This window comes from Engraulis encrasicolus, chromosome 23 (assembly GCF_034702125.1).
Source record: "Engraulis encrasicolus isolate BLACKSEA-1 chromosome 23, IST_EnEncr_1.0, whole genome shotgun sequence".
NCBI lineage: Eukaryota > Metazoa > Chordata > Actinopteri > Clupeiformes > Engraulidae > Engraulis > Engraulis encrasicolus.
In genome coordinates, this window is record NC_085879.1 from 32,574,359 (window position 1) to 32,602,295 (window position 27,937).

General features: G+C 42.6%; 1 protein-coding gene across 1 annotated transcript in view; it reads right to left on the bottom strand.

The window, feature by feature from the left end:
- matr3l1.2 (matrin 3-like 1.2) overlaps nt 1–24,673 on the bottom strand; it is a 28,758-nt gene extending 4,085 nt beyond the window's left edge. Inside the window, exons 1-21 of the mRNA XM_063190264.1 lie at nt 24,562–24,673; nt 21,684–22,882; nt 18,319–18,380; nt 18,149–18,187; nt 17,735–17,823; nt 17,423–17,487; nt 16,935–17,054; nt 14,310–14,435; nt 13,972–14,127; nt 11,739–11,863; nt 10,830–11,259; nt 9,691–9,888; nt 9,326–9,440; nt 8,909–8,928; nt 8,337–8,459; nt 7,905–8,033; nt 7,533–7,655; nt 7,059–7,189; nt 5,495–5,861; nt 5,181–5,331; nt 3,973–4,088 (exon numbers count right to left, since the gene is read on the bottom strand). Of these exons, the coding sequence (XP_063046334.1) occupies nt 3,973–4,088; nt 5,181–5,331; nt 5,495–5,861; nt 7,059–7,189; nt 7,533–7,655; nt 7,905–8,033; nt 8,337–8,459; nt 8,909–8,928; nt 9,326–9,440; nt 9,691–9,888; nt 10,830–11,259; nt 11,739–11,863; nt 13,972–14,127; nt 14,310–14,435; nt 16,935–17,054; nt 17,423–17,487; nt 17,735–17,823; nt 18,149–18,187; nt 18,319–18,380; nt 21,684–22,619 (3,621 nt within the window). The 5' untranslated portion in view covers nt 22,620–22,882; nt 24,562–24,673. The remainder of the gene's footprint in view (nt 1–3,972; nt 4,089–5,180; nt 5,332–5,494; nt 5,862–7,058; nt 7,190–7,532; nt 7,656–7,904; nt 8,034–8,336; nt 8,460–8,908; nt 8,929–9,325; nt 9,441–9,690; nt 9,889–10,829; nt 11,260–11,738; nt 11,864–13,971; nt 14,128–14,309; nt 14,436–16,934; nt 17,055–17,422; nt 17,488–17,734; nt 17,824–18,148; nt 18,188–18,318; nt 18,381–21,683; nt 22,883–24,561) is intronic.
- Between the last annotated feature and the right edge of the window lie 3,264 nt (nt 24,674–27,937).

Consider the following 27,937-nt stretch of genomic DNA (forward strand, 5'->3'; position numbering starts at 1 on the left):
GTCAGTGCATACTGGACATTTATGTATTTAAAGGAGCTATTGTTGCTGTTATTACAAAAAGGTTGTGTCATCCAGATCATGTTCTATCCCTACGGCGTTTAAACATTCTACATTTTAAATCACATGCAGGTATACAGGGCTGTCCATTCCTCAGGCAACTGCAGGCATGTATTGCCCACTTGGTTCTACAACCACATCTTATCAGTCCGACCGTAAGTTACTATGTGGAACTGGAGGTTTCCTTTGCCACACAGCCATCAATTGGTCTACAACTCTCCAACCACCTGTCTCCTCAGTGTCATTGTTAATATGTACTTTGTCAGACTGCAGCCATACATTTGCCTGCTGATTTGCTTATGCAGGATGCAATCCATATGCATCACTTGGTGGTAACATATCAATTGCCTTTTTGTCGTCTGCAAAAAGTTGATCAATACCCAAAGATAAGCATGGTGCTTTGTACAGGTGACACAAAAACGCAAGTCTGGGAAATTGCAACAGAACATTCTACAGTTGTCATGAGAACTTAACATGAGAAGCTCTACTCTTACTGTAGGTTTTATTTCCTAACCATGATATGACATAGTAAATCAGCAAGTATTCTTCATTGCCATAACCATTTGAAACGCATCAGAAATAACTGAAGTCATTATTTTTTCTATGGAAAGCCTGTGAATTGATGGGGCAAAGCAAATTCACTGGTGAGCCAAGGCATATCACTGATTCTTGAGAAAGCGGCTAAAACATGTCTCTGCAATAAACTGCCAATTCTGATGAAAATAAATTATATTGTCATGAACAAAATGAATCCAGGTAAAGACCCAGGGGTCTGTTACACAAATGTACAGTCGTTTGAAATATTTAAGTGTAATTTTATTACTTTTCATGGCTATAAACCTGCCCACACCCTGTAAAAACAGCTGTCCCAAGGAAAGACATCATCATTTCAATTGACTTAAAATGTAAAAATCACTGATATTATTGAATAATATCACCATGATGTGAAAGGCCATATTGAAGTGGTTCTGCAGATATGCACATAGTGTGTGTAAAGCAATATTTACTACTATTTTCTGATTGCTCAAAGTCTGTCCAGCATATTAGTCACCACCGTCAGATTTTTTAAAAAAGACAATAAAATCAGGTATGCACAAGGTCATTGTCATTACTTAGGACCCCTTTTCAAACCTTTAGCTCTACTGAATACTTCACCATTGCTGAAGCTCCTGTAAGTTTACTAATTTCTCCTCAATTTGTTAATTTGTTTGGACACTGGTACTGTCCCAACCATAAACTGTCAACACCGTCGGGGGTTTTAATACTATTATGTTGCATTAATGTTAATTATATTACATATTTCAGAAGCGGCATGAAGCCCCTAAGAAACAGAGCGAAAAGGAAGTGGCTAATGTGAGCAAAAAATGCATAATATGTAAAAGAGTGTTTTTTTGTCTCACACCGTCAGATGTCACCACCGTCAGATTTTGTTCCGCTCATCATCTTGTTCCATATTTTACTAAATTGTGCTGGTTAATGAAACATTACCAGACATGTTAGTAATAATTGTGACCCAAACTTACACTCCAGCCTCCACTGCGGTGCCTGACGGTGGTGACATCTTATGTAGTTCACAAAAAAGCATGTGTTTTACATGTTTTTAACAAGTTTTAAGAATATGCTTCCAATAAGTATCTACAATTATGTTGAATTGTAAAAGTAATTCACTTAAATACAGTAAATATATTTTTTTACTTCTAATTCTGTCTGACACTGGTGACAAAACCAAGAGCGAGCCCATTTTATGAAAAATGTAAAACATGGGGAGCTTGGCCAATACATTCACTGCACAGCCAAGACCTTCATCTATGATAATACACCTCTATATTTTGGATTTGAACAACTTAAAACCTGTTTATGCCACATTTTCAATAATCTAGGTCTACTTCCTAGAGTATCTAATAAATGAAGAAAAAACACATGCACAAACATACTGTGCACACACAAAAATAAAGTGTTTATACTAGATGTCATTGACTTGAGAGGGGTATTTATTTTGCTAAATGTAGGTAATAATTAGGTCACTTTCACCACCTTCAGATTACTGTCACCACCGTCAGTTCTTAAATTACCACCGTAAGAAGGAGTTTTAGACATTTTAAATGAATGTGCTTACAAAATTTTCCTTTGGAGTTGTTGAATTATCAAAGTAATAGCAACTTTAAGCCTACACGAATATTTGTGAAATTACAAAAAAATGTTTGATCTATTTAGGCATTAAGTAAGCATTGTCTGACAGCACATATTTTTAAATTAGAACACATGAAGCAGTATTAAAATAGAATGAAAGTGAATTTTCAACATTTAAAGGCGTATGTGTGAACCAAAAAACACACACAATCACTTAAGAACTCCAGATACATATGCAACCAAATCAATACACTTTTTATTGCTTTTAATTGTGTCTGACGGTGTTGACAAAAAACAAGGTATGATCGGAGGAAAACCTGATTTCTGAAAAAAAATCAAAATGGGGAGATTGGCCTTGTGCATTTCTGAAAAGCCAAGACCTTTGTCTACGAGGATATACCATATTATTTTGTAATTCACTTGGTTTTTTTCTTTCAAGATTACAACCTGTTTTAGCCACTTTCTCAAGAATCAGTGATATCCCATTTCATACCGGCAGCTTAATGTGCTTCACAAAGAAGAACTAAGTAATCGAGATGACCAGAATGAAAACGTAAAAAATACAAGTTTAAGTTAATTTTATGCTAATGAGCTATGATGAATGTCTAAGGATGACAGGCTAGAGCCCCATCATGATAAGCCAAATCAAACATTATATTATAGGCCTACTAATTATTCAGTATACAGTACCATGCAAACAACTTGTATTTTATGAAAGCACATCACAAAAAAAGTTATTTGACCGTGGTTGACCTTTTGACCTTCAAATTTGACCTTAAAGGTCAAGTTCCGTTTTGGCAACCAGGTGATTCTGAAACCTTAGCCCATGCTGATAACTTCTGGCATGGTTGCCAACTTTTAACAAAAAATGCCATTAAAAGTTTATTTAAGCATCTTAGCTGCTGATGGCAGGCTGACTATGATGACTCGCAGGCCCATTGACAAAGTGTACTGCACAGTATGATGCAACATGATGCCATCTGAAAGGCATGCTTGGGCAACCTGTGCCACTTCTGTAGCTAACCAACATGCAAGTTATTATTAGTTTATGGAGTAGGTTAAAGCCTGCACATCTAAAATGTCTGACAACCAAATAACAAGATAAAAGCAAAAATCGTATAAGAGAGAAAGATATGTCAAACCCCGCCCATCTCACAAGGGGGCGTTGCCTCTCCTTCTCTTTTTGGGGTGTTTGCACAAGACGTGCGCTACCGCCAGTGAATCGTATATGAGAAGGAGATAAAGCCAGCGGGTTCTTTTCCGGTATCCACTTTTCGTGGGGTGAACGCCCCTTTAGGAGACCTTCGATTAGGAGACCTTCGGAGTCTCGAGGTTGAGAATAAATGGAGTCCCCTTAGCGCTGTAGATGGCGGTAGCGCACGTCTTGTGCAAACACCACAAAAAGAGAAGAAGAAGGAGGGACAACGCCCCCTTAGGAGACCGAATTTTGAGCACACGCTTTTGCATTGAGTGGGCATATTTCGATTCCTCTTATTACATATCCAACCTCTTTGCTACCGCTGTCTACAGCACTAAGGGAACTCCATTTATTCTCAACCTCAAGACTCTAAAAGGTCTCCTAACCGAAGGTCTCCTAAAGGGGCATTCACCCGACATCACATGGATACTGGAAAAGAACCACCCTGATTTTATCTCTCTTTCATATACTGTATGATTCTCTGATAAAAGTCTGCTTAAATCAGGATTGAAGCACACTTCCTTTATTTGTCTTATTGGTATAACTATAACAACAACAACGAAGCCTATTATGTGCCACCATAGTACCTTGAGTTTTTCATAGTGGCCCTTGCTGCTGCAGTGGACCTTCTTGGCGGTCTCCTCGTTGGAGTAGAACAGGAAGCAGACCCTGCAGTAGTAGCCCATCTTCACAAACTCCACACCTGGAACGGTCAGAGCACATGTATAACATCTACTGTATGTTTGATGTAGAGCGTGTAGCTCAAAAACGTTCACTTGGTGAATACAATAAAAAAAAAGCAAATGGGAGCAAGTGTGTGGACATTCAACTTCACTTTCACAGCACATGTATTCAAATAACCAGTTATCAATCCAAAAATTCTGTAGGATCGTCAAAGCAAAATATATGCATTGCGTTCATTAAGTTAAATCACTTGTTACTACTCTGTAGAAGTAGTCCATCCTCACTAAGCAATGGCCAAAGCACATGTAAATAAAGTTTGAATGTCCACACATTGATGAAGAAAAGTGTGCAGCTTGAAAACATTCGCTGGAGAAAAGAACAAATAAAAAAGCAAAACGGGAGCAAGTGTGCAGACATTCATCTTGTCATAGCTGTCTAACCCTTTTGTTCTGCACCTGCTTTTTGGATGTGCGGCGCACCACTACCTTACTTCACAAAGCACATCATATTCGAATCATCAGCAATCAATATATACATTCTGTGTGATGGTCAAAGCAACATACGGGTATTGAATTCATTATGTTAAATCACTGTTAACTCACTAGTTAAACCAAGTGATTCGTTTTCTTTAATTCCCGGTAAATGAAAAAAAAAAATACTGTAAAAAAAAGGTCCATTGTGGCTCTTTGTTGTAGCGGTTAGAGCCCCAAGTTTGGTACCTCAAACTGTCCCAGCGGGGCAACTCTACTCCCCTTTGCTACATCTACTATATCTATATCAATATCAACATGGCAAACCAGGGGTGCATCCCAATATGTGACCTTGCCTCCTCCACTTGTGCTCGTCTCCTCGTCCCGCCTCCTGGCCCCTCCTCCGTGGAGAAAACGATAAAGTTTCCCAGCTGTCAGCCTCGCCACAACAACTTTTGAGGGACTGTTTTTCATTCACCATCCCAATTGCAAATGAGGAAAAGACTTAACAATTGAGCTTTTGCAAGATATTGAAATATAATGCTGTTGTCAGTGATGTCATCATGACGAGAAGCAAGTGGAGGAGGCAAGTGGAGGAGGCAAGGTCTCATATTAAAACACACTCAACATCTGCGTCTTACCGATGGGTGTGCTTGGGTCGTGCGGATCTAGAGGGAGCTGGGTGACCTCTGGCCTCTTTTCGGCTGCCTCGCTGGGCGTCGCCTCCTCTGGCTTCGGGGCGTCCACACTGGCAGACTTCACTGGGGGTTCCAGCTCCTCCTGCTTGACGTCCTTTACCAACAAACAAACAACATGGAAGACATTTTATTAAATGTGCAGGACATACAGGAAAAACCCATACGGAAACGCAGCTTCTCTGCTTCATGACCGGCACAACATACCTATAGAGACTCAGTGAGGCTCAACAACAACCACCACAACCACAACAAAATACCTCTTCAATTTTTGTTTTCTGGTCGGCGGTGCTGTCGAGTGGCGTCACATCGCTCTCTGCAGTTTCTTTTTTCAGATCAGCCCCGTTGGTCATCGCTTCGCCGGTTGCTGGTGGTTGTGTGGTTTCCGATGTGGGGGTCTCATCGGGCGTCTGCTGCTGCGGCTGCTCAGCCTCCTTCTTGTCCTCCTTGGCCTTCTTGGCAGGAGGCGGCTGCTGCTCGTCCTTCTTGGCTGCGGAGGAGGTGGTGGAGGAGGTGGTGGAGGAGGGCTTGGAAGGAGAGTCGCTGGTGGAGCTCTTGCCCTCGTCCGTCGTCCGCTCCCTCTTTGGCGCTCGCTTCTCCTCGGGCTCCGGGCTTGGTGGTCTATGCCTGGGGATTGCATTGGATTGTTTGTTACCGATTCAGCAAACGGCCAAACAGGAAGCATTGCACGTGAAAACGACACCAAATCGACAATCAATCAATATTATCACCCGGTGAGTAGACAGTACGTCTTCTGATTGGCTGAGCAGGTGTCCTTTATTCCCAGAGACCAGGACACCTATCATGTCATGCGGGCGTCTAAGTTGTTTCTTTTCTAACTTTCTAACCAAGTGCCGTTACTAATTCTAAACTGCAGGTTGCTATGGCCAAGACCCCGTCGTTAATTCTATCGCATTTGGTTGTCAAGTCAAAAACCCAGTCATCAATTCTATCGCATTTGGTTGTCAAGTCACCCCAACGCTCTGTGCGCGTCCTTACATGCCTCCGATAGAGGCGTGTCTCACTAGATAGGAAGTGGTGCCCATAGCAACGTACCAAGCGCAGTGGTGAATCTACTTTCTCACGAAGCCTTAGATCAGTGTTTCCCAACCTTTTTGGTCCTGCGTACCCCCTAAGCAATTTTGTCATATGATGAGTATCCCCTCACCCTCATTCATGCTCTTCTCCTCTATCCCAATGTGACTACACTCAACATATTTGTTATTATTATTTATATGATTATTTTCCGCGTACCCCCTGAGGTGTGCTCGCGTACCCCTAGTGGTACACGTATCCCTGGTTGGGAAACACTGCCTTAGATCACCATATTAATAAATTAATACTTGAATGCTGGTAACCGGGTGAAAAGCGGAATAACGGCCTTCGAGGTGTCCCGATATCAAGGGAAAATGGACTTGGCGAAGCGAACAGCCCTTCGGCTGCGTCGTCGGGCTATTAGAACGCTGTGCCTCGTCCATTATTTCCTTTGATATCGGGACACCTCGTCGGCCATTATTCCATACATAACAAAGCACCTCAGCCTCATCTTGTGAGGAAGCACTGTTCAACAACAACACTTTGGGAATTTAACCTCCTTTCCCCTCTTTTGACTTGTTGCCTGGTGATTCTCTTGCAATCGGGATGTTGAATGTTGAAAAGTCCTTCAAAAGTTTTTTTGCCTATGTTGACAGCAGGGAAAGTTGAGGAAAAGGTTATATTGGGAAAATGTTATATTGTTTTCTCCACAGAGGCGAGAGTCCACAAGCAAAAGGAGAGGATGGGAGGTTAGACATTGAGTTGGATCAATAATTTGACAAAACTCACCCATGTTTGAGCTGTTTGTATTTCCTGCTCATGTACACCGTGAGACGTTTTCCTTGGAATTTAGGAGGATTCGTCTTGTAGGCGTCTGCCATGCTCTCTGCATCTTCCCCGTTTTCCATTTCAATGAAACACTAAAAAAAACCGGCACCAACAACAAACAAAAACACAGTCACTTAACACAACTTCCATCTCTTTTCTTTTTTAAAAGACATTTTTATTGGGGTTTTGAACCTATGTTTCTGACCGAGACAGTGAAGAGCGACAGGAGGTGAGAGATAGGCGAGAGATTGGAGAGAGATAGACGGGGCAGGGTTGGAAAACGACCGAGGCCGGATTTGAACCTGCGTCCCATTGAACATGCAAGCCCAAATGTGGGGGGCTCAGCACGTTGCGCCACAGCAACCCCCACTTCTATCCCTTTTCACTGGAAAGAAAGAAATCAAAAGAGATTTCTGGCAGCCTGACAACATTTACCTCATTCCGAGATCGGTTCATGTAGTAGCGTCGGATCTTTCCAAATGGCTCTGCAATTTTCAGCAGGGTAGCATCAGACGTCTTGAAGTAAGGAATCTGCCCGACGTAGATGACTTTGCCACTCTGTGACGGAGAGAGAATTTTACACTTAACTTCTTGGACAACTACTTTAAATGTGTAAAGGATGCCAGCTAGCAGTGCTGAGTCTGGAACGTTTCTCGAAGCTATAGTTGCTAACTACGCAACTACGTTATGTTGCCAACTGACTGGTTTGCAACACAGTTTCCCATTGGCGACTGACTAAGTTGCTAACTGGTTAGCAACGATGCTTTCGAGAAACGTGGTCCCATTGGTTGGAGCCAAAAGTCTTACCTGAATAGTCGCGTATGTCTGCGAGTGATAAATCTTCACTGCTTTCCCACACACTGATGGAGTGACGTTGCTGTTGTAGAAGCTGACCATTGACCTTGCTTCCTGTTCAGTTGAAAGCTCGAGGAAAGCCTACCATTTTGGTAGAGGGAGAGGTAGGGAGAGAGAGAGAGAGAGAGAGAGAGAGAGAGAGAGAGAGAGAGAGAGAGAGAGAGAGAGAGAGAGAGAGCGCGAGAGAGAGACTTAATTTTATTTTTTATTTTCAAGTGTTTTTGCATGCATCAACAAGTTATATTATGCAATTACCCTACTTAATGCAATCCCCAAGGCACAGCACAAGTAGTACATTAATGTTATTCCACATGATGGTAAGTTAACTAACAAGTTCAACATAACTAATAAAAAATTTTGGATTCCAAATGTCATTGAGCTTACCTCAGGCCGCACGTTCAGAACCAGGTGTCGAACCACCTTCCCAAATGGCTTGGCCAAGGACAGGATCTCATCCAGGTAGTTGATGCCTCTTCTGAATCCCACCACATTGACCACACGAAGTCCCTACCAGATAATGCAGTCATATTAATTGAAGCAAAAAAGTAAAGCTATAAACAAAGGAAAGGGGATGTAATGCACTGAATAAGAGAGAATTTCTACTGAAATAGTAACCGCACGAATACACCTGCCGCGACCTGAGCGAGGCAAGCAACGGAAGTAATTGACTTTGTATTGAGTCGCGCGACAAAGAATGATTCGGGCAACTAGAGGCGATTGCACGTCGAGAGCGACAGTTTGTAGTTGAACTCCTGGGAATTTTATGCAAATTAGCTATGACGCGGTTCAGCGACAGCCAATGGGAATGTTGGAATACTTGCATTCTGCTTTTAACGGACATACTCTAGTTGCTTCAATCGCTTGTATCGCTCTCGCTACACAGCAGCGACTGTCGCTTGAATCTCGACGCGGCCGGTGTATTCGCCCCGTTAGGAAGTGTTTAAAGTGTTACATACCCCACTTTTCCTTGAGCTTCCTGTTAAAGAAAAGAGGAAAAAAGACATTAGCCATCGAACGATGACTGACAATCCCAGTGGGGTGTTGTGATGTTTTATTTATTTGTTTATTTATTTAAAAGTCATAGGTATGAGTGTTTGTTTTTAGAATTTGGACCATCTGAATCTGGAGAGTATCCCAAGAACCCGTCTCAGGAGTAAACCAGGTTCAGTTAACCTTCAGGTAAAATTTCAAGTATCAAGAGCCTGGAGTGCTCATTATCTAAACTAAATGACAACTGTGACAACTAAATTAGCAGGCTTACCATTTCACATAGGTTAACTTAGGTTTATCACTTTACCATGTTCTTGTAATGCCCACCTAGAAAAAAAAAGTTGATTAACAACAAATTAAGAATATACCAGATGGTCCCTCACCTGACGAGTCCCTCCCCCTCGACTTGGAGTCGTGCCTGTCGCCATCCTCCTCCTCAGCCAGCTCGTCCAGAGTAACAAAGTCGTCCATGTTCTCAGGGAAATCAGGTTCACCACACTGCAACAGTACAACACCATCACACCACCGAACATTCCACTGCAATGCATTGCGAAATGCATTTCATATTGGTTCAAAAAGTATGTTCTCATCATATTTGAATGGCAAGAATTCACACATTCTAGATAGGACGTCTGAACAGTCATTTCCAACAATAAAATGCAAAAATCAAAAATGGTGGATGCACCACTTTGCGACATAATTCTTCATATGCAGCAAGTATGCGATACGTTCATGTGTAAACACTTGCCTGATCTTCAGAAGGATCGTCAGCCAGACTGTCATCCTGGGGCCCCTCCTCTGCCTCTGGGTCTTTGGCTGCCTCTGTGGACGCCTCCTGATCAGCACCAGCAGTCTCCTCCATGGCAGCCTCATCCTGAGAAGAAGCAGCCTCCTTCTCCTTCTGATCCTCCTCACCGTCACCCTTTTCCTCTTCTTGACTCTGCTCCTGAGGAATTACATCACATTCAGGGTTCTGAATTAACACCTGCCAACCGGCCAAATGCAGCTGAAAATTCAGTTTGGCCTGTAGAAAAGAATACTTTAGTAGCCACTTTGACACACAAGTGAGTGACCCATAAGTGTGATGGTAGTAGCCATTTTGGCTAGTGATGAAAACGTTAAGAGCCCTTACATTCCATAACATTTAGCAGATGTTTTTTTCCAAAGCGATTTACAAGGAGGGCAACCGTGGCCTAATGATTAGGGAGCAGCTTTACCACTTGAGGGTTGTCGATATTCCAGGAATACTTTCTTGGTCACGTTATAGGCAGACAACAACATGTGTTGCCTGCCTATCCTTGTGTGCCTGGATTGCTAACAAAAAAAACAAACTTAACTAACTAATGGTAATTTAATGAATAATTACTAATTAACTAGTAGTTAACCAACTAACTAGTCTCCCCATGTCATGGGCATCTCAATCGCCCTGGACCTCCGCAAAGGAGGCATTCAATGAACTTAACTAACTTATGGTAATTCATTAAGTAACTAAGTAGTAATTAGCAGAGCCGTCTAATAAGAGTTGCGCAAACCGGGGACCAGGAAGTCGGTTGGTGATGAGATTCGCGTAGATTAAAATGTTTCTTAACAGTAAACTTCTGTTCGTTGGAAACTAACACAGAACCATCACATACCAAACAAAGATAAAGTACAAACCAATTACATTACCTTTACCACATTTTCTGTGTTCTACGACCACCTCCTAGAACTAAGTAACTACTTCTAATAGAACTAAAGTCAATGGGGATTTCCATGTTAACGCTCCGTGAGGCTCCATGAGAGCCGCCATTGCTGTGGAAAGATTGGTCCATTAAGGTCTATGGGAGTGACGTAACTCTGTTATTAGATGGCTCTGGTAATTAGCTAGTAATTAATGAATTAACTAACCTGCCCCTTTTCATCTCCATCGCCCTGGACCTCTGCAGAGCAGGTGTTGGCGTCTCCCCCCACCTCAGCGTTTTCCTCCGGATCTGCCTTGTTGGCCTCCTGCTGCTCTGCCGACTCCTCAGCCCCATCCTGCTCCATGTCCTCCTCATCATCATCACCCTGCTCCTCGTCTCCTCCTTCCTCCTCCTCCTGCTCGTCTCCCTCCATCACCCCGGCCACCTCATCTCCTGAGCCCTCCTCGCCCTGGGCTCCCTCCTCCTCGTCCTCCTCCATCTCCTTGTTCTTGTCTTGGGACGTGTCTGCCTTGTCGGAGGAGGCGTCTTTGGCCCTGGAGGAGGAGGACCTCTGGCCTTTGGTGGAGGAGGCCTTAGAGCCCGAGTTGTTGCCCTTTCCGTCCTGCTTGCCCTGGCCAGCCCGGCCCTGGTGTACCCTGGTAGAACAAACAAACAGAACGCATGTAAAAAAAATAATAACGGCTACTAGTTTACATGACATTTTACATTACACTTCGCTGATGTTTTTATCCAAAGCGACTGACAGTCATTTACAGGGCTTTATTGGTTACAATCAGGCCTCTAAATAAACACCAGGCAACAGGTCGAATGCTGGTGAAATTTCAGTTTGGCTGGTAGAAAACAGTAACTTCCTAGCCACTTTGACCCATTAGAGAGTGTGTTTGGCCAGTGAGATTAACATCTACAAGTCATTTTGGCAGGGGATGAAAAAAGTTAATTTAGGGCTCTGGTTACAGTGTACAGGTTTCATCATTCACCAGGCTGTTATTAGATTAATATGGGACAAGAGAGATGTTGTGCTAATGATGAGGTCAGAGGCTAATGATAAAAAATAAAAATAAAAAAATAAAATAAAAAAGGTTGAGGACCACTGTTTCAGGTCCTGCTAGCTTACGTGAGAGTCTTGTATTTGGTGCAGATGTTCAAGCGGATGTTTTTGCCCTTGATGCTGAGAGGGTTCAGGGTGTAGTATTTCACTAGCATCTCCGCATCGTTGGGAGTCTTCATCTGAACAAAGGCCTGTGGAGCAATAAAGAAAGAGGAAAAAGGTGTTAGAATGCTAAATGTTGGCAACATGTTAGGAGTCAGTTGAAGGTGGTAGGTCTGCAGACAGTGAAATATAAAACTTAATGAAATAAAAAAAAAAAAAACTTAATGAAATTAAAACAGCAATGTGTGCCTGATAAAGATCCAGGGTGATGGACACGTTGTCGTTTTAATTTAATAAAGTTCAATTTTTCGCAGTGTGCAGAGCTACCTTCTTTAGGCGGGCATACACGGCAATATTTTTGTGGGTAATCAGCTCCAGCTCAAACTGTACGAGGGAATCGCACAGCATTAAATTGACACTTTTGTCTGGCACCTGCAACAAGTGGCTTTGGATGTGCGCACCCTAACCAAAATAAAAATGTTAGGAGTCTCTAATCTGAATACGGCAAAAGGAGACAGTGGAGAGTGAGAACACATGGGCAAATATAAATACGTAATCTATCAATTCTAAATACGAAACTCCACCACTGCTCTACCCCCACCGTTGAAAAAAAAATCCTGCAAAATCTGTGAAAAATCGTGTTTAACTGCCAATACAAAAACACTCATATGCTATTATAGCAATAGTGTAGTAATGTAAAATAACTAGGGGTGGGCAAACATGAAAATCTTTAATCGCATTAACTCAATGACTTTCTGTGATTAATCGCGATTAATCGCATAGCGCGCGAAACCCAAAAATAATAATAATAAATAATAAATAAAATAAATAATAAATAAAATAAAAATATTTTTTAAATTAATAAAATAAAATAATTAATAATAATTTGCATATGTACTGTGTAGATAACCTATGTAGGTCTAATATAATATTCCACAATGGAAATGTAGGCTATATGCCAACCTATCAGTCTAAATGTAGTAGGCTATATGCCTATCCAATGTAGGCCTACTAATGAAACACATTATTGCATACAAGTTTACACTAGGGCTATTTAAGATTGTATGCTACTGAAACTGACATATTAGAAATTATAAATTCAAATGAGGATGGTCTACATGGGCCTACAAGAAAAAAAAGAAAAAAAACTTGTCACTTAAAAAAACTATATGTTAAAACGGCTTGCCATAGGCGTGCGTCTGTGAGATATGTCCCGCCTTCTCTCACTGTCAAAGACTCCCACCTTCTCTCTTATCTGTCGCTATTTTTAAGGTGTCTCAGCGACTAGAAACTAATTGACTGTCTGTTGGCATTGACAGCAATTACATCTTTCAAAACAATAACGTTGACATGACTAACACTATCTTAAATGCTGACGAAGTTGCCGATGTCGCGAAATCATAGCCTACCATGTTGATGCAGCCTACTATGCACGCGCAGCGCCATATATACCAAAACGTTGCGTGAGGAATGTAATATCTCGCGGTTCGCTTTTTGATCAGGGCTTTAGTAAGTCCGCGTGGCGTTATTGACAGCTGATAGACAGCCAGCACAACAGTAGGCTACCCTTTTCATGCTGACCGACCGTACAATAGAGTCTATTGAATAGACTAACCTTGCGAGCTGCAAAGGCGAGCCACATGCTGCTCGAGAGTTGTGCAAGGAGGACCAGAACTGTGTACCGAACATGTTCATTCAGAAGTTGACGTCCTTCTGTAAGCTATTTTGTTTTGTTTGTTTGTTTTGTTTTGACTACTTTTCTAGACATTCTTCTTCTCTGTCAGCAGTCACTGGAAGCAGCAACAAGCGTGCTGACGCTTTCAAAATAAAAGCCACGAACGACGGTCATAAAAGGCAAAAAAAAAAAAAACACGAAAAAAACCCTGCTGCGTTATAACGTTAACAAAATTGTCGGGCGATATTGACCTCAATAGTTAACGCACCGTTAACGCGTTAACGTTGCCCAGCCCTAATAATAACATGTCAATAGTGCTAATTGCCAGGGTATTAGCGGTGGTGCCAACCCAGGCAATTGGTCGGTCTGCGCTAGGACCGCCCCTGGCGTCACGTGCACTCCGATGGCAGTCTACTGTACCTCTCTGTTCAAAAACAGGTGTTACTTTGCTACACAATGCTACTTTGTCATGACTGTCATCATGTGTGCCCCACCAAGTGTGGCAGCGTGGCGTTACTGTACCTCGCCGGCCAAGAACAGGTGCTTCTCCACGGTGCCAAACTGCTGGCAAACGGACAACAGCTGTGACTTGTTCATGTCTCTGCGGAGGTTGGAGAAGAACACCACCTGACTCCGCCGGTCCCCCTTCTGCTCCAGCGGGTCCGACTGCAGAGTTTTCTGTAGCACAAGACAGACAAAAATATAAAAAATAAAATTAATAAAAAGACTTACAGTACCTTTCCAATATAAGCCACACCCCCAGGATAATAAACATCAAAACCAGAGGAGGAGGAGAAGAGGGAAGGTGAGGAAGAAGAAGAAGAGAAAGTAGAGGAGGAATAAGAAGTGGAAGAACTTACATCGATGACGGCGATTTCTCTGGATAGATAGAGCTGGACTTCCTTCCCGTTCACCATGGCGGGCTTCCTCTGGTAGAAATCAGCCATGGCCTTAGCCTCCTCGTGGGTCGCCAGCTCAAGAAACGCCTGGTGCATATGGTAGATATAGACCTTTAGTTAGAACTTTACTGTTCCCATGGGGCAATTGTATTTGCAGCACAATCGCTGGTACCAGACATGAGAAACAAACAAGCAGATAAAACAACAATAAACAGAAAACAGAACATTGCTATTCACACTTGCTATTCTTCCTAGCTTGCGGACTCCCATCCCCGACCTGTGCTTGTGGCCTCGTGTTTAGTTAACATCCCGCCTTCGTGGAGAAAACAATTAAAGGGACACTGTGTGAGATTTTTAGTTGTTTATTTCCAGAATTCATGCTACCCTTACACTAATGTTACCTTTTTCATGAATACTTACCACCACCATAACATTGTAAGTATTCATTATGACTGAAAAAAAAAAAGTCTTATTTTTTTCATTTTTCTTACATGAAAAGGGGGATCTTCTCCATGGTCCGCCATTTTGAATTTCCAGAAATAGCCATTTTAGCTTCAAAAATGACTGTACTTGGGCCATGCTAGAAAATATTAGTTTATTACTTAGTAAACTTTCATGAAAAGATCAAATTTGGCAATAGGCATCCCAGTTTCAATGAGCAGCATAGTTGCAGTACCTTTTTTGACCATTTCCTGCACAGTGTCCCCTTTAAGTTTCCCGGCTGTCAGCCTAGCCACGACAGCTTTTGGGGCTAGCTTATTCTCCATTCACCATCCCAATTGCAAATGAGAAAATGACATTACATTTTCTCTTTTGGGAGATAAATACATTTTTGTCATCAGTGCTGTCACCACGGCAGCAAGGGAGGAAGGGAGGACGGGAGTTAGGATATTAGAAAGAACCCAGTATGAATAGCAATCTGCTGTGTTTTTGTTTTCCTTTTCTGCATACTCCCAAATATGTGGATAGGCTAGAAACTAACCCAGCCCCTTCTAACTCAAGTGAGTTGCAAACCTTGTACAAGAGACTTGCAGGTCTAAATCTTTCTATTAGAGGTGCTCCGATTGCTCGGCTGCCGATCATGATCGGCCGATAATGGCCAAAAATAGCCTGATCGGTGATCGGAAAAACATGCCGATCAAAAAAACGATCGAGAGATATTAAATTCCCCACGCAACCATTTTGCCTTTAGCCTACACCTGGTGCTGCTTGTAGGCGCTGGCTCTACACAGCTGCAACTGCACCAAAATAAGGCATCTTTGCTTGTCTATAACTTTTCGGCACTCCCCCCTTCATTTTCACCATTCATAATCATATCTGCATCAACAATGATCTGATTTAATCCATGCGCCGTTTAATCTGACGCTTGTAATTTGCCATGTTCGCCATTTTGAGTTAGGCTACAGTCTGTATGGAAGTTGCCAGTCAGCACGCAACAACTAAACATATCAACGGTAGGCCCTATTGTTTTTAAAGTTGACAGCCAGTTCGCTGCAACATCAAGAGGGGGAGAGGGAGAGTGGACGGTGAAACTCAATGAGTCTGTGTGCAGGGAATTCTACAATCTATGACAGTGTTACAGAGAAAGAGGGGCTTTCCTCACAGACACGCTGTGTTGTGCGTGTTGCATGTTCTTTCAAGATAAGTTTTTCTTGTTTTGTGTATGTAGAACCTCCTTATCAAGTGTTTCAGTTTCAATGTAATTTGCGATTGACTACTCCTCGCCAGTTATCCATTTTACGTTATAACCTGTGTAGTTGCCTCGGTCAGCACGCGACAACTTCACGTTGTAAACACAAACATGTCAACGTCATTGTTTCCAAAGTTGTAATTGACAGTCAGTCGATTAATGTGATAGTCGCTGAAACAGATGACAGATGAGGTTAAAGCTTGAGAGAGAGACTCAGAGCGGTAGCTGAGCACTGCAGCTGTGGACGGTGACAGAGAGGGGAGGGGCTCTCCTCACGAGGCTGCTCATTTAAAGCGACAAGGTTTTTTTCTCGTATGTAGAATACTATTTGATGTAATGTTTCAGTTTCAATTCAAATCTTATATAGTTCAGTAATTACATGCAATGACTTATAAATTGATTAATACTGTAGACTTAGGCTATATTACCAACACTAGTCTGAAAGATAATAATAATAATAATAATAATAATAATAATAATAATAATAATATTAATGTTATTTTTATTATTATTATTATTATTATTATTATTAATAATAATAATAATAATAGCCTATAGGCCTACTTGACAGCGACATGTGCAAATAGATTGATTGGTTTATGGGCAGAAATGGTATTCAATAAGGATAATTAATTGGCTATTAAAAAAAGGAAATTTCTGTCATCGGCAATGATCAGTGATCGGCAGATAAAGATTTTTGGTGATCCGTATCGGTGATCGGGCCAAAAAATGGTGATCGGAGCATCTCTACTTTCTATCAAAACTTAGCATCCGACAAGGGTCCCAAACCTACTTTCTGTCTCTCTCCTGGTCATTTCCTGTCTCCTCTCACACCATCCTGTAACAATTAAGATGACACCCCAACAAAAAAAAAGAAAAAGAAAGAAAGAATGTACCTTCTTTTTGAGCACAAGATTCTCCCGGACTGTACCAAAGGGCTTTGCCAGGGCGAACAGGCTGTTTGTGGGCTGTGGCTTTCTGTCATATTTTACCACAATCACGCGCCCTCTTCGGACCTATAGGAGGACGAGGAAAGAACAGAAGAAAAAACAGTCACATGATGGCACTAATATTTACAGAAATATCAGTAAAATAATATGCTTTATTTAATCCTGAGGAACTGAGAAAGCATTACCTAGCCGCCTTACAGTTATTTCAGTTCATATATTCATTTACACAGAAAAAACAGAGACAAACATGTACACATGTACTATCTATGAGCTGTCTGGTTTCAGGAACTGAGAAATCATTCCCTCGCCTTGTTACAGTTATTTCAGTTCATATATGCATTTACACAGAAAAGAACAGAGAAACACATGTACCATCTATGAGCCGTCTTTGGTTTCTTATTTTTGCATGTAAATGATCCCTCACGATGACCTACCTTTCCATGTGGAGCAAGTGCCTGTTGTTTGTTGGAATAGCCTCCATAACCTCCTGTGTCAGAACCTGGAACATAGTTTTATCAGTGAAGATGTCAACTGATGATCCCTTGACATTCCGTATAGTTTGCCGACACACACACACTCACTGTCACTCACAGACTAACTTCAATAAAAAAAACTTAGCGTGCCTTTCAAGTGGCAAGGTAGAACCCAAGAACTGCATTTGCAGGAATCTCGCCCTAATACAGTGAAGAAACGGACTAAGAGAGTAGAACTCAAAAAATATCCATCGCACGCACACACACACTCACCCCAGTTGGAGCCCATTCCCCCTCCTTGTGGTGCCGCTCCCAGTAGACCATCGGAGCGGCCGGACGGGTCCATCGAATGCAGACCAGCGCTGCAAATCACAAGTGGACATTTTCAGCATTAAAGTGCGTTATTAGCATACATAAACCATGTCAGGGATCATTCACAATATCATATTTGTATACAAGAAAAATAACGCTTGGTCGAGGTGGTAGTGCAACTAGTCATGTCAAAAAAATTGTTCACATTCCACAGAACACATCACAATAGGAAATGGACCAATTGAGTCGCGGTATATAGTATCTATAAGTGACACTTACTACAAACTACCAAACCAGCTACATAGATAGATATATATGATCTATTCCAACTATAATAATTAATCACTGATGAATAGGAAGCTTAGGAGTACATACCCTCTGTTGGAGGGCATATGAGGATCCCATTCCGGATACCTGCAAAGATTAGTCAGTAGTCAGTTAGCTGCAGTTACACGTACATTTATAACAAAGACGACAACAAAAAAACGGCTTTTCAAAGAAACACATTTTCAGCATTTCATGAGAGAGGACTGAGGAGTGCTTACATCTGCAGGAGGAGTCTGCAGTTCTCCGAGTGCCGTAAGCCATTGGTGTGCTGGTTCCACTCCTGACAGACAAAACAATGACAGGAGGTTAGTGAGCCGTGTGGGACAGGCACGGTGGCAATCGACTTTACAAAAAAAAACAAAAAAACCTATGAACTGGCCAGAGGGGGTAAGCTTATTTCAAGAACGTGGTTAAGTAATGAACCTGGCTTAGTTAACCTAGAGGAAGTGGTAAACCTGCTAAGATAGCCCACAGGTGTTATTTTAGTTCAGAAAGTAAGGCTTCCAGGCTCTTCTGTTAGATGATTTACCCCTACATCAAGGTTAATTTAACCTGGATTACTAGCCAAATTCTTGGATTATAGGCCCCAGTAGATGACTGGAGGCAAGAAGGACTCTAGGAAAATAATATGAATATGAAATTAAAAAAAAAAAAAAAAGGAATCAAGGCCTCAAAGGTTTTGGGTCTGACCAGCTATTTGAACATCAATACACGGCCGCACAATCAAATTTATATTACCCCGCCGACTTTAACATATTTCGTGCTCCCACAGCATTTCTGGTCTGCTAGTTCCTTTTAGGCTGCCCATAGCCCTTCTGAATCATTTAGTACTGATAACTGCTGTCAGAACAGGAATGGCGCCGCCCTTGTAACTGTGGATAATAAGGTGGATACATAAGTCCACTGACATATACTACATGGACAGTAAGCCTTTGACTTCGATATTCGATATTCGAATATAAGTCGAATGTTAAGAAAATTCGAGACATTCGAACAAATATTAATTGACCATTAATATTCGAATCTGACATGGGTATTGCTTTTTTGGGTATTTCATTGTTATTGATTAAAATCATTTCCTTGTAAACGTCGCAATTCACAGTCTCAATTTATTTTTTCCATGGCTGGTTAATCACTAGGCCTACAGCTGTGTTGAGGAGAGTCGCGTGCGTGGCTCTTCTCTCTGTGTTCCGTAGCAGGACACTTGCGGCAGGCAGTCTCCCCCAGAGTCCGCATAACAAGCAGATGAGTGCTGCAGAGTTCCATTCAAGTGAATGGCTACAGTTAATAAACAAAGCATCATCACATTACTTTCTGGAGTTGTTGACGAGTTTCTGGAATTATGTGATTCAACCCACAAGTACCTGATTACGCCAAGAGTAAGATAATAACTTCTTGTTTTTTGGATTTTGACCAAATTAGCTTCGTTGGTCTGGGTGTCAGATCAGGCAGACTCCAGGTGATGATTTTGTTAGCATGCTTTTAGCATGTTTTTAGCGCACTGGTATGTTTGTGTAATGTTCGTTTTTAGACGAGAGCAGTCATCTTACCTGGACCTACAAACACACTACCTAAATGTCCGTCATTAGTGATAGAAATGAAATACATATTTGTTGATATTGGTGCTGTGTGCTCAATTCTCATGATTCCCATATGATCCAATTCAAATTTTAACTTGGGCTACAAGTTTGACATGGCTGCTAGCTTTGCCATGTTTTAATCTGCATTCACACCTCTAAGTACCGTCTTCTTATAAGTGCTGAACGATCGCTAAACAATAATGGCTGGTTGAATGCATGTTGTTAATGGGCCATTAGGCTATATCTCTGGTTGGAATAGCCTTTTACTAGTCACTGACTGGGGGAAAGAACAACTTCAGCTTGACATCAGGTCTAACTGGGGCAATTTTAATGGTAAAAACTATGGATAAATATTCGAATATATTCGAATATCGTTTTTAATTTAGAAACTAACTTCGACTATGATTTTGGGGCACAAGTCAAAGCCCAAATGGACAGCGCGCTTCTATGGTATTCCATTCAACGGGTTTGAAGCATCCGCAAGGATTCTTCTGCCTAAAGGGTCCTAAATGTCCGAAATCACACCTTAGCAACGCTGAGATCAAGTGCTAATAGGACAACGGTTGTGTTTCGCTGTCAATCAAAAGAATTCTAAAATAATTCTAACGGTCAATCAAATCAACTAACAATGGTCATTGGTGGTCATTTAAACAATTTCAATAGATTTCTAAAATAAAGGCCGAGCCTTTTTTCCATTATTACACAGCCTGTTTTTGCCGGTTAATGCCGTGTCCAGACCAAGAGCGAACTGCGCTGCATGGTAGCGTGGGTAGCAGAAGAAGTTTCGCCTTGAATTCGCTATATTTTCTCCAGACGCAGCATTGACATGTTTGATTCAGCTAATCACATAACGGCTCTGGCTTGACAGGCTGGGACATTCGTTCATATGAACATTCCAATAGGTTTTCGCCGAACCACGTCATAGCGAATTCGACTACGATTAGATTTAGTTTAATCTTTAAAATTCGCTCTGGTCGCTCAGGACCCTGGCGAATTCGCTTTGGTAGCGCTGGTCACGTGCCCTCCATAGAGAAATAATGGCTTCAGTCGCGCCATTCCCTCTTGGTCTGTACACAGCATTAAGACTTTTAGGGGGGTGGTGTACTGAAACTAACATCAAATTTCACTTCTATCCTCTGATAATGACATGTCAGTAATAGTTGGCCGCATTCATATCCAGTTGCATCTTATTCATACAGAGTGGAAAAATCTGAAAGATTATATCTGAAAGGGACCTTACTAGTCAAAAATAAAGGTCAAATACTTAATAAACAAAAACAATAAAATCCTAACCCTGTCTATTGAAACAAATGGCTCATTTTGATCAAGGGCATCTCTGTACCTCTGTACATCTATGAGGGAGTTGGGCTACATATTATAATGACCGTGTGTGCGTTTGTTTGTGTGCCCACCAGCTGGGTTTTTGGTTGCCTCTTTGTGGCGCAAAACACAGAACAACTTGTGTCTAGCAATGACCATTTCTGCTGGCTCTTGCTACCTGAAATGACCCAGTTTGTGTGTATGTCTGTGTGTCTGCCCGCAGGGTTTGTACTTTATGGCTTAGCTCTGAGCATTACAAAATATAGCCCGTGAAAATGGCTCTGAGATCCATCGAGCAAAAATATCTGCTCAAACCCAAAACTTGTGACACTTTGAGGATTGTGATTGAACCAAATCACAATATTAATTCAAATCACTTGAGGTCATCAACGACAACCTAGACGATCGTAACAGACATGTGATTAATAAGATTACATTTCTGAGGCATGATTGCTCAAAAAGAGTCAAGTTGAATGAAGAGAAGGAACAAATTTTTGAACTTTGTTGAAACAGTGTTGTTGGAACAGTTAAAAGGCCAATGGCAATACAAAGGAAACGGAAGTCCCACACTTATTTGCCAATGCAATGCAAAAGGACCATTGTTTTGTTTTGTTTTTTAACACGTGTACTTGATGTAGTATACATGGGGAACACATGGAAAAAAGTGGTGTGGTACTACTCACCATGGTGGAATGCACGTCAAAGTCACAAAGGGAACAGACATGTGGGAACATGTGGGGCATGGCTCCCATGAAGTCCTGCACTTTACCATGGGATGGGGAGCCCATCCGGCGCTGCATAAGCATGCTGTCGGGGGTGGACATGGACATGGACGTGCCCATGCCCAGCCCACGGTAAGAGTCGTGGGAAAGCTCGGAATACTGACGCTCCCGGCCGCCAATGCTGGCGCCGCCGCCTGAGCTGTGACCGTAATCGATGCTGTCGTAGCCGCCGCCGACGCCGCCACCACCACCGACGCCCCCTAGAGGAGGCGGCATGTCTTGCATGGAACCGTAACCGAAGTCGCTCTGGGCCACGTTGCCGCGGCCCGAGCCATGGCCCATGGGAGAAGACTCCAGGTGGTGGTGGTGGTGGTGGTGGTGGGAGTCTTGCATGTCGGCCCAGTTGTCCCGGCCGGGCCGGTAGGACGTTTCCTGGGAGAGGGCGGAGGACATGTCCCGGTGGGGGTCGGACATGCGGCGGCCGGCGCCAGTGTCCATCTTGCGGTTCTTAAGCTGCATGATAAGAGTGGGCAACGTTTCCACGCTGATGCTGTCCTCAGGGATCTGAGCCAGCTCGTCCAGGTCTGCGGGCGACAGGCCCAGGCTGGCGAACAGCTTCATGGTGCTGCCAAGGTGGCTACCCACTCGTCGAGACAGCTGGGGGTCGTGCTGCGGATCTTTGGGGCCTTGTCCAATGCCGCCACCACCACCGGCACCGAGGCCGCCGCCGCCAGGACCACCTCTGGGCATGCCGCCCACGGGCCGGGAAGCGGAGCCGTACATACCTCCAGAGCCGGGATCGCCCATGCTGAAGTTCAGGGTTTCAGCCGCGGCAAGCAGCCCGCGCCCCACCGCAAAGCCCTTTTGACCGCTGTCGCCCGGAATCTTCTGGGACATCGCCAAGGAAACAGGTGCAAGAGTGTTGTGTGCGTGCTTGCGTTTGTGTATGTGTGTGTGTGGATGGGTGTGTATATGGTGGCGCTCCAAAGACAGTGAGAGACAGACAGTGCAGTGTAAGACTGCTGCTAATGAAAAAAGTCCGCCCGGCCTCCAAGAGAAAAGGGAGAGTCCAAGGATGTAAGACTCAGCTCAAAGACCAGAAAGACCAAACCGATGGTGGCAAAGGATGAATCCTCTTCAAAGGGCGAAATGAATTTACTCTGCAGAAACACAATGAGGCAATAAAACTCTAGCATGCCTTCACTTTAGACAACAGAGGCACAAGTCAGCAATTAACAATTCAGCAGATATGAGAATAATAAGCAGATATGAGAGGGCAATCGGGGAAAAAAAAACAACAACAATTAAGAGGTTTCCCTCAAGAATTTTCCGGCAGAAAATGCAGCTTGAAGAAAAATCACTCTCAAAGCCAGAGTACAGAAAATGACATGGAACTGTTAAGACAGTGGTGTCCATCCCAGGTTCAGAGAGAACATAACCCTGCCACAAATACATTCCAAACCAGCTCTGGATCAACTGATTTTAATAAATTCTCAAGACCGGTAGACCAGGGAAGTAAAGTATTGACAGGAAAGTGCGGCAAGGTTTTAACTTTCTGAACCTGAAATTGACAGCTCTGCCATCATCAGATCAGATTTGAAAGAACAACATGAAAGGCTCTGTAAAGAATAGGCCCATTATGGGGGGAAATGCACAACTTCAAACGATATTTACAGGTTTCCTCCACCTTATTTCCCCCGTGCTTTGGTGGGGTGAAAGACAGGACAAGCCAAATGATTGGTAAAATATTTGCTTCGTACAGTATATACGGTCAAAAGAAGGGCTTGAAGACCAATCGGGGCAAATCGTGAACACAGTCACTAGAAATCGATATCAACAAATTATTAAGCCACTGAGAATGAACGTTTGACATTTCATGGAAGTCCTACACAGATACGAAATTGAAACAAGGAAAACCTTTTTTGGGATATATTGAGATAAAGATCTACTGCTAGGCAATCTTCCAACCATCAAATGTGCATGCGAACAGGAACAGGCAGGGCCCTCTAAAAAGTCAACACGAATCACTCAGCAAATACAGCCAACTAAATTGTCAAAAAGAGTAGCGAACAATTACCTAAATGCCTATTACTCAATGAATTGTTTGTCTGTTTATGACTGGTTAGTGCATATATGTTAGACCTAAATGGCAAGACGATTCAAAAGGCCAGACGTCCATTTGCAGCGATAATAGTACTCTAATGGCGAACTTGATCAAATGGGTTCAAAGGTAAGAACCAAAAGAAATACTTGGTTCGCCAACATTGGCCTGAACGTTACTGTTGACATTAGCCATAGCGTTGCCTGATAAAACGAAGGCCACAAGTTATCTTCAAGGACATCATTTCTAAATGGTATGTCCGAAAGAGTTAGACCAAGACAGAACCAAGTAAAGCCACTGAAATACTTGCTAAAAAGTGCAAAACATTAATTTTACCACTCACATATTGCCAGCCTTGTCAACGCATACTAGCTAACGTCGGGCTAACAACGAGCTCCACACTGTTGTTACGGGGTATCATGGTAATACGCTAGCTCTAATGCACTATAAAAGAACAGCTAACGATAAGAAAACGTGTGTATGGCCATACAATGCACATTATTTACCAGACTGTTGATAATGTAGTTATATACTTCGTGTGCAGCAAGATACCTTATGAGATGAGGAAAGCCAAAGGCCGATAAAAGGCCATTACATGGGGGAAGGCCAAGAACCTTCGGCTTCAGGATTATGAAATCATATCAACTGAGGGCACACGAGTCTTATTAAAAGTTAAACACAACATCACAAAAGTCGTGCATTGAAGTTGACGTCACATGCATGCAAATGAAAACTTACTGAAGTTGTATCAAAATGAAGTGGGAATAAATTGTAGACAGCGTTAGCGCCGTGTTGTCCCCTTCGGTGCTAGCGTTAGCCTGGCGTCCCAAACCACACACGCACACCCCCTTGAACGAGAACTAACTTTTGAATGGAATTGCACCCCCTGTCGTATTGGAGTGAATTTCTTTAGTGGTGCAAGGGTTCCCAACCTTTTTCAACGTGGGGCCCAGTTAGAATTTTCACAAGCCCACTTCCTACCCAATAAACAATACAACTCAAATAGATACTTAACAGCAACACACACAGAACCCACTTTCAATACACTTGGCCCTGGCCCATAATGTGAGAATCTCTGCTGGGTCGACAAGACCAGGGTGGATCTATCTACAGCTCTACACTGCAAAGGTCATTAATACTAACAGATCATGTTACTCTTGACCCAATTTAGGCAGCACTTTGTTGTGAAGGTCTCTATTCATATTTTATACATACAAAAAAAAATAATAAACACAAAACTTACTACCGTATACATAGATGCTTTGAGCCGAAAGAAAAACTTTTTGTAAAGACTTGTTTTAATTTCAAATAAAGAAAGGGCATAGAAAGTGAAAGAAAGTCGCTCTAGGAAAGCATCATTGTCAGTGTGAGGCAGAGCAAAAACCACATAGGCCTACTGCACAAAACAAACATTTTGCATTTGTGCCTCACCTGTGCAAGGGGCCAGGCAGTCATACAGGTGCTCCGAAGGGAGCAGTGCAGCAAGACGATACACAGGTAACCTAGTACAGGCAGTAATGTAAGTGAAAGCCTGAAAGTAAAAGACCATTGGGAAACTCCTAGCCTAGTAAACTAGCCCCACCCATCATCGGCCAAAATTATTTTTGCCTGCGAGTGTAGAGTCTAGCCTCGGACAATGTCCCAGGCCCTGAAACTGGCTGGCCAATCACAACACAGCAAGTATTCACATTTAATCTCACATTTAGACTGGCTTGTCAGGCTAGGAAACTCCAGCTCCCATTGTCATTGTGACACAGCACTCCACACAACACACTGCACACAACAGAATTGCATTTATGCCTCACCCATGCAAGGGGGCAGCCCTCAATGGTGCCCCTAGGGAGCAGTGCAACGGGACACTGCAAGTCCTCCGTCACATAGACGTGTCTTACTGTAAAATTACTTCTCTAGTCCTGAGAGTAAAAGTACAAGTAAGCCCACATGACGTGATTAAGAAACTGCTACTCAAGTACTGAAAGTAGTAGGCGACTTAAACATTTCTGAAAATAAAAGTATGAGTACAGCCCTTGCTGTGTAAGTTAAGCCTAATGATAAACTTTATAATAGAACAGCATCATTCTCATAAAGGCATAGGGCTCTGACATAAACAGGTTAACCACTGTCTTAACCCACTCCGGCTTTACCTTTCATAACTAGGCCTACTTCAGTAGGCTACATATCAAATGTATTGCAATAAAATATGAAGAGAAGTAAAAGTGGAAGTAAAATTAAAATTCCAGTAAAAGTAGGCTTAAGTGGGGGCATTTCTGTTTGAAGACCACATATTTGAAAGCCTGAGAAATGCTGCTTAATAATAAGGTTACAGGGAATACCTAGGCCTACTTTACAGCTAAAGAGAGTTCTCTCTCTCTCTCTCTCTCTCTCTCTCTCTCTCTCTCTCTCTCTCTCTCTCTCTCTCTCTCTCTCTCTCTCTCTCTCTCTCTCTCTCTCTCTCTCTCTCTCTCTCTCTCTCTCTCTCTCTCTCTCTCTCTCTCTCTCTCTCTCTCTCTCTCTGTGGATAGGCTAGCCTAGATATATAGATAGATTGATTGATTGATAGATTGACTGATTGTTGATTGATTGATTGGTAGGTTGATTGTTCTGATTGGTTGATTAATTGAACACTCCTGGTCTGGGCCACAGCCGTTCTGGTCTGAGCAGAGATGGGACCAAGTCACTAATTTGCAAGTCGCAAGTAAGTCTCAAGTCCTTCCAATCAAGTCCGAGTCAAGTCACAAGTTACGACACATTTGACCAAGTCAAGTCCAAGTCCAAGTCGTGCCAAAGCCAAGTCAAGTCAAGTCCAAGTCCAAGTCGTGCCAAAGCCAAGTCAAGTCCAAGTCCAAGTCTTATTTTTTCCAAGTCATTAACAAGTCACCTTGTATTCTATGTGCAATATTGACAATTACCTTTGGTCATAAATTCATTACCTCTCAGGGACGGTTTTAAGCATAGGCCGGCTAGGCGGTCGCCTAGAGCGCCATGTGAAGAAGGAGCGCCGAAATGGCGCTCTCCGATGCGTAATTTTGCGATATGGAGGTTTTTTTTATGAAGTCGCAATCAACAAAGCGCAGCGAAAGCGCTCCTCACGGCAAAACGCCCCTCAGCCAATAGTAATATCGCTTTCAACTGTCTCTGGGAAGTCTGTGAACCAATAAACAGACAGTCCTGAGAAAGGGGGCGGGATGAGTGACAGCGTGCAATGTATTTTGAATTTGGAGACTCACACTCGAGAGACAGAGGGAAGCGCTGACAGAGAAGTGCTGCTCTGCTGGGTGGAGAATTGTTATGTTCTCATTAAACCAGTCATAGCATGATGCAGAACTCAAACTCGCCTAGGGCACCAAATAAGCCAGAACCGGCCCTGTTACCTCTCCACACTGCTTTGCATGTCCCCCTTCACCAGTCATGTCCCGAAAATCGACCATGGTATACTATGATTTCAGTTTTTTGAGCATGGTTCGGCATTGGTTTTTGGTTTTACTAGGTTTAACTATAAATTGAACCATGGTTTTACTCTGAAAACTAACCATGGTTTTACCACGGTTTATAATTATTCATTAAGTTACTTTTATCTTTTATCCAACGCATATATTGGTGACAGTCCTTTGAGCAATATGGGGTTAGGTGCCTTGCTCAAGGGCACTTCAGTCATGGATGGAGATGTAGGAAGAGGTGGGCTTAAGGGTGGGATTCAAACCTGCAACTCTGTGATCTCCAGCCCAACTCCCTAACCATTACAGCACGGCTGCAGACAAGCTTTCATGTTTGTTTGGGTGACCATGCAACCCACAATTGATCATATATATTTTTTAGCATGGTTTTTGACTATGGTTGAAGGTAAATCATTTATTTTTTTCTTTCTTTTATGCATTTTTTTCACACACAAAATGCAAAAAAATATATATATTCATTGACTTGGAGCACAATTGCAAGTCATTGCAAGCTAAAACTGTCAAGTCAAGTCAAGTCTCAAGTCAATAGCATACAAGTCGAGTCAAGTCACAAGTCACTCCTAATATTGGCAAGTCAAGTCTCAAGTCGAGTCATTTGTGACTCAAGTCACAAGTCAGTCCGAGTCACAAGTCACAAGTCCACATCTCTGGGTCTGAGC